General features: G+C 39.7%; 1 protein-coding gene across 1 annotated transcript; it reads right to left on the reverse strand.

The window, feature by feature from the left end:
* Positions 1-5,565: 5,565 nt before the first annotated feature.
* Positions 5,566-6,507, reverse strand: LOC138583264 (olfactory receptor 2D2-like). The gene has a single exon (XM_069603823.1). The coding sequence runs from the start codon at positions 6,505-6,507 to the stop codon at positions 5,566-5,568; it is 942 nt and encodes a 313-aa protein (XP_069459924.1).
* Positions 6,508-7,787: the final 1,280 nt, after the last annotated feature.

Here is a 7,787-nt window from a genome sequence, read left to right on the forward strand (position 1 = left end):
AGACTTCCCACTTTAAGCTCCATTTTCTGGGACTGACTACTTTCTCCCAGAACATGTAAAGTTACCATTGACTTTACTAGTCTTTTTAAATTTACAGACCCAATATTAGTTATCCCCTTTTGTCTGATTCTCATGGAACATTGATATGTTCCCCTTTCACTAAGATTTGGCTGGTGGCAGTGGTATCTACCATTTTTATTCTACTGCAGACTATGAAAAAAGCCTTTGGTACCGTTAGAGGCTATGGTGGTAGCCTCAAACTCAAACCCGGTAATCCACTTTTATTTTAACATGGTTCCGGTCAAGTTCTTTTGCCATATCTTTTAGTTAACCCTAATTTAATGTATAATTTAATCTATAAACTAAAATTGTTGACACTTACCTGATCGGTACTTACCACAAAACCTTCAATTTGTGTAAATATGTATCAACATGTAACAACTATTCTCTATATGTATAAAAACAGAAAGAAAGTACTAGCCCTGATTTGAGAAAGGCTGCATAAGCAGAAAACATGTGTTATCATAAAGGGCAACTGCACAAATCAATTTATTGCAAACAGAAACTTTGATTTTTAGATTGAATACAATTTTGGTCAATCAATTAATAACTATCTGCACAAGAAACTGGTGCAGTCTAATGTCTGAGTTTTGGGTAGACTAATGTAATAAAACATGATAGTTTAATATGAGTATAAAGTTCACAAGACATGTCAGTAAATTAGCTCTGAGACATATGTGAGCCTTTACTTTGTTCTTCATCCTTCCACTTGCAAACCATTTTCTCAATTATACATCTAACACACAAAGGACAACCCCATCTAAACTGCTTCATTTTCAAAATGGGCGCATATAGCAATTGTATAGCCCACAATGTTTTAGACACGCATTGCTTGTTTTAAACATGTTTTCACCACTATGGCTGTGAAGCCCTGAATGGTTCAGATGTATGCCCAGGTCACACCTTTCTTGACTGCATCGTTTTTAACAGAATAGGTCTTAATTATAGAGATATAATGCTTATACAGTCTATTATTGAGATTCCCCACATTTTCAATTTGATTTGAACAGAAAACACAATAAATATTGACAGTGTCTGCTACAGATTGGTTATTCTCAATGTTGGCTGTTTTATCAATTATAGGCTGTAGACAAAAAAAGAAAGAATCAATCCTCCATATCCTTCTGTATTCTCCAACTGTTCAGGGGGTGACAGTCACTCTCTCCCTCCCCAACAGTATCATTCTGCATGATCATAGACTCATATCCAAAATCATCTGCCTCCATTTGTGCATTGTTATAGGGTAGTATGGCGTCCACACCATGACGCTGGTCAAGAACTACCAAGTTGACACCACTAACCACATCCGTGTCATGAGCCACCTGAGCGTTTTGAATGATATCTGCAACAGACCTCCCTGTGACAGATGCTATGAGCAGAAGTGGACTTTCCAACCAAATTGTAGAGACGTTCTCACTGAGTTCTGGATCTTCTGGGTCTGACATTTAAAACTGTGAGTGATCAGTTGCATCAAGACTAGTTCATCTTCTTCCAAGGTAATAAGGTAAATAACCATCATCGGGATAGCTGGTGCTACCAGGGGCTGTTATCTCTCTGGCGCAACTGTTGCAATTGATAATTGCAATTTTCTTGACACCACACTAGATTACCCCAAAAAGTCTGAAGAGTGCACTTATGTTCGAGGCATACAACAACCACTATATATACACATTGTTAGACCACCCTCTTATATCATCATAGCCTTAGCACTGCCTATGTCACAATTTAACACATTCAGACTGATAGGGGCATTCTCAATGTTGTATTTTTGATACCACATTTATTGGGATTCTTATCAAATATATATCGAATCTTTGTAAACCCTGATATAAAATGTATTTGGAGCATTACATTTGTAGTGGTTCAGTTATATTTATATCAAATGTATGTGCAGTTCATCGGGGTTCTTATCAAATTAATATAGAATTTATATAAAATGTATATATAATTTATTTGGGTCATTACATTTATAGTGGTTTAAACTAATGTATATAAAATGTATATACACATCATCGTGGTTCTTATAGAATTTATATTGCATTTATATATAGATTCAATTAAATGTATATCAAATGTATATATAGTTCATCAGGGTTATTAGCAAATGTATATTGAATTTATATAAACTGTGTATGAAACGTATGGGGGTCATTACATTGGTAATGGGGCGTGGCCATCTGTCACTTTAACGCTTGATGAAAAAAACTAACTCTCCTACTTACATATGCAATGAAGTGAATTGTAATGTAAGCAAGGATTCCTGTGCTGTCTAACCTATTAAAGAATGATAAAAACAATACTTGCTACTGATATTCAGTTATGACGTATGAATGCTTTTGCTTTCAACAGAGCAGATTTTTTTTTAAAGTTATACAAAATTTAAAAAAGATTTCAACAGAAAAAGTATAGCCCATACTGAGGTCAAGTGTTGCATGGTTGTTGATATAGCCACAGGTGTGATGATAATTTACATAAAATGTATAAAACACATAATGCAGAACAACACAAAGCCACAAAAAACAATGTAAATGAACGAAAAGTAACTCTACAGCATAGCAAAACTGTTTCTGAGTTCTTGCCATTTTCTCATTGTAGTTTGACTATTAGTGAATTAATTCATACAGTCCTTTAGATGACAGCTGACAGTCAACATCAGGCATATCGACATATGTTTCACCCTGCATAATAACTGGAACAGAGACCTTCATCATGACATATGGTCCATCGTTACCTAATGTTCTAACATTGTTTATAAATGAGAATCATTCTGATAAGGTTTCAAGATGTGTCTGAGGAAATGTGTCCATGTTCTTTCATTTTGGTTTGTTTTCTAGGTTACTTTACGATACACAGGATCTTTTAATTTCCAAGCCACAACTCCTAAACTGCCTACTCTATTTTGTTTGATCAGATGGGTTGATGGCATAGGCAACCCGAGACATAGCAGGTGTGGCTGCTTGGCCCTAACTGGTTATAAGTGGCATGAGCCAGGTATGGTTCCGAGCTTTGGTGGTTTAATATTATTTGTACTTTTTTATTGGATATTTATTAAAAATAATAATAATAATTAATTGGTTTTTGACTCCAGGCTCAACGCGCAAGTACCAGGACTGGGTACTGAGCAAGTGCTGCTCCATAGACAAGCTGAGAACATTGCCTCCGAGCTATTCTTCCCACTTAACCCATTTAACAGAACACATTTAATAGAGTCATCAGATAAGTTGGGAACAGAAAGAAAGAAGCCAGCAGGTGAGTAAAAAGCATGGTCAGCAAGAATGTGGGCAAAGTAAGGAGTGGGAGTTAGAGTCCCAGTGAGAATGATATCCAATTTCGGAGTGTCTAATAGACGTGATTGAGTGAAGTGGAAAGGAAAATAACTAGTGTTTACAGCATGGAGCTTTTATTACTAATGCCAGAACCTTTTCAAAAACTCTAATCTGAGGCCACTTCTAATCTTTATCCAATCCACAAAATGTCTGTGCCACTTAGCTTGTTCTTGTGGAGAAAGTCTTGAACACAAGTAGAGTGGTTTTCTAAACATGTGTGGCACTTATTTGGGAAGGCTTTGTGATTCAAGCAAAGTGGTTTAAGTGTAATACTTTTTTCTTGTGGAATCAAGAGGGGAATTTTTTGGGCTGGAGTATTTTGTACGTAGGCCTTAAGCCCAACACGAATATGGCAGATGTTGGGATGGAAATGAGCATATCCCACCCCCCCCCCCCGCCCCAAGCACTTCCAGGTAAGGCAAATCTCCTATGAGATAGTGTAGTGTAAAAGGGGGGAGAGAACCACACTATTAAACTCAGTGCAGAGGTAATATAGCGCAAACAGCAGGTGCATGGCATTAGGAGACACATAGAATGAAATGCCATTTTGTAATTAGGATGAAAACACAGGCTTGTACAACTGTGCTGCACCAGGCGAGCACTATAGAAAGATTTCACTAGGCCTAACATCATTAAGGCAGAATGAATCTGTGCGGCCAGTTCTCACGGAAGTCCACTTCCCCCATGTCTCTGGTCTGTTGCAAACATTTAGTATCGTTCAAAGGAATGCAACCTGCAAGAGTGTGGGACAACACCAGGCTCCGCACTGCATCCATTCATCACCACTAAACTGCCAGAAGGCCTCTAACCCCCACCCAGCCAGCACAAATCCAACCCCAGAACCACTGACTCGGCCCCCACACCTCTGCATTCAATGATAAGCAAGCGACCCGCTTGTCCTAACACAAATCAAGTGTCCATGAAAGATCTAAGAATTTGCGACTGTTTTACCCCAGCATAAAATACATGCTTTGTTACACAAGGTACAGTGAGGGATAAATCAAAGATCAAAAACCCAGGGTGGCGACTTTGAGTGCGACTTTGAGTGCAAGAGGGGCTGTATTGACGAAGCCCAGATTTGTGGGTCAGTGTGACTGTATTTTATCCTCCCTTCCCCCTGGCACCAATACCCGAGCCAGCAAGGGCATGCCACAACCATATAGTAAGTAGGATTAGCATGTTAGTTTAGAAGCAATATTGTATTTTGTCAGTGCCCCGACCTTCACCGAACTCCAAAATGAGCCCAGCTGACCCACTTGGAGCTTGATAGATGGCGAAAAAACTAACCAATAGTAGCCTGGCATCCCCTATGGAGCAGGCCCATGTATATGGTCGTGCCAATCAGTGGCATCAGTTTATTACTGTATATGATGACGTCACACACAGACGTCACACAGATACGTCACACAGATTTTTAAGCTTCTGCTTGTTTTCTGACTAACCAGAAGGTTCTCATGCAGCAGAGTCCTTTGTTGATATTTGTATTCTGTAATATTAAACCTTGTTATCCTTGAAACGCTATCTCCTGGCCTATTTCCCTAGTGGGGTGTATTCACTCTGGAGTGTGCATGAAAAGGGACTTGCCTTCACACATTTGTTCTGAACCAAACTTAAAGAAAATACTGCACACATGAGATCTGTTTCTAGGTCAAGACGTCTAAACTGTAAGTACCAAATAGTGTATGAGAATCGTTCCACCATGTATCTCTGTACAGATAATTTGGGGTAGTGATCTGATCCTAAGGAAAATAAATACTGTTTCACTCCCATTGGGGCTTTAGCATCATGTGGTGTTGCCATACTCGCTAGCAATAATTGGACTAGTTATGTAATGAGCTGCAGTACAGTACATATCAGTATTGTAGTACATGTCTGTTTGGAATGAAAGTGGTCATTAGGAAGTGGTGTTAGTGTTTATTAGCTAATGCAATCAACCCCCAGCTTTGGCTACCCTAAAAACTGAGACCCTTAATCTAGGACTTAACTTGTCTATTAAGATCCTGAGCTGTTTGTATGATAACCGGCCATCATTGTCTAGTTTGAAAATGACATGTTATTTGTTGAGTTGTGATTCCCAGTTACCCACTAACTAGTATTCAAGCCTTTAGGGAAAGTTGTAAAATACATCAAATAAAATGTATGTAAATGTAAAATGTATTTTAAATGTAAAATGTATTTTTCACATTAACTTGGAAAATATATTTCTTACAGTGTGCTTTTTTAGTGCTCCCTTTACATCCTTATTTCTTAATGTATATATCAGTGGGTTTAACAAAGGGGTAAAAAATGCATAACACACAGAAAATGCCCTATCCATGGAGTTGTGTGACTTGGGTTGCACATACGTTAACATAGTTGTCCCATACAACAACAAAACCGATGCAATATGAGAAGCGCACGTGGAGGCAGCGGTACGCCTGCCCTCAGTGGAACGGATCCTCATGATTTTAGAGACAATGAATGTATAAGTTATACAAATTAGGATAAAGGGCATCATTAAGACGAACACACTGATGGCAGTAGTCACAACTTCAGTAATAAAGGTATCCGCACAAGCCAACTTCATGAGTGATGGGACATCACAGAAGAAGTGACGTATTTCATGAGACTTGCAGAAAGGCAAGCTGAAAGTCAAAGAGGTCATCCCAAGGGAACAAAGTATTCCTGTGGCCCAGGAGCCTCCGGCTAGCTGAATGCACGTTGGCCTGCTCATAATGGTAGTGTATCGCAGGGGGATGCAGATGGCCACATAGCGATCAAGAGCCATGACCGCCAGCAGCACACAGTCTGTGATGCCAAACACAAAGAAGGAGAACATCTGCAGTGCACATCCAGTGGAAGAGATGCGTCTGTCCTCCGACAGGGAAATCCACAGCGTCTTCGGGATAGTTGCGTTGCTCAAACAGATGTCCACAACAGACAGGTTTCTGAGGAAGAAGTACATGGGAGTGTGGAGGGTGGGATCCACAGTCAGGATGACAAAGATGACCAGGTTTCCCACTAGAGTTATCAGGTAAATAATGATGCACAAGATGGAAAGAAATATCTGTAGCAGTGGAGACACATCTGAGAAGCCCAGGAGAGTGAAGCCACTGTCCAGAGTTGAGTTCAAACTGTCCATTGGTCATTAGTATCAACTTGAGGAGAAATTAGAGAAAACATATTTAATTATTAAAATGGGTGAGTTAACCACAACAATCTATATTCTCTCCAGACAAAAACATACTTGTGATTCTTTTTAATTCAACTTCATGAACCATTCAAGCCATCTTGTTCCATTTAGAGAAGAGTAGTGAAGGTATGTAATTGTTCTATGCCACAAAGAGACTGCAGGTGTGAGACAAAGCAGGACACATGTAAATGGCAACATTTCAACAACATATCTGGGGTAGCAGATACCACACTCCCCCTGAACTTACCTGATGACAACACAAGAAGTAACTTGAGGTAACCCCATTTGGGCCTTTTCAACTGATGACATTGCAGAATGGAATTGGACATGATGCTTGGCTCTTATGACATCACAAGGATTGACATCTCACAACACATGACTATTATATTTTCATATGTTCTTAAACTGGTTTTTACAGAGATCTCGTTACAGGCCAGACCAGCGAGTGAGGTGCTATATTGTAACTACTTCGATGCCATAAGGCATTGAAGGGGCCATCATCATTGGACTAGCAACTGTTGTTATAGTGAGTTTGCAATTATAATAGACACATGCACATTCCTACTTTCCCTTAACTTATTCATGACTCCCACATAAAAGACCCAGAACCCCAGATGATCCTACCGCTCCAAAACTCCCCTCGACTCTATACTTCCATATTCCATCTGATTACTGTCCTACCATTCGGTCACCTTTCTCTCCAGCCAATCTTATGTGGTTACTTAGGGCCCCTCATTAGTGAATCCTGGCTGAAATGATCAGGTGAAGCAGTAGCCCATCGCCTGCCCATAATAACACTCTTATATTGATCCCTGTCAGAATTGTGTTAACTGGCCACCAAATGTTATATGTCACAAAGTGCTGCAGTAAAGGGCAGTTGTAGGCAGACCAGCTCAGACTCTCCATCTGTGGCTAACCTGCAGTGTTTTGGCCTGATTGGTGTGGGCATAAAAACAGGAGGAAAATAGGAAGATCTTATTTAAGCAATGTGTCACGCAAAGCTTACGTGTGAAGTGATGCAGCCAAGTACAGTTGCGGGCAGTACCGTGTTGAGAGGCAGATGAATACATCATCTATAGCTTCTGCCCCCTCCCCAAGTCTATCGCACAGGTGAGAAATGTTACTCTCTAAGACAACTGTACTGCCCTTACCCCAGGCAGGTACAGCAGGAGATGGATATAATATAAGGTGAAGATAGCAAGAATAACCAAACCAACATTGTAACAATA

The sequence above is a fragment of the Ambystoma mexicanum genome, chromosome 1p, assembly GCF_040938575.1.
Source record: "Ambystoma mexicanum isolate Mex_15411 chromosome 1p, UKY_AmexF1_1, whole genome shotgun sequence".
NCBI lineage: Eukaryota > Metazoa > Chordata > Amphibia > Caudata > Ambystomatidae > Ambystoma > Ambystoma mexicanum.

Excerpts from the sequence above, each read along its gene's own strand:
- LOC138583264 (XM_069603823.1), bottom strand. The coding sequence starts at position 6,507 with ATGGACAGTTTGAACTCAACTCTGGACAGTGGCTTCACTCTCCTGGGC.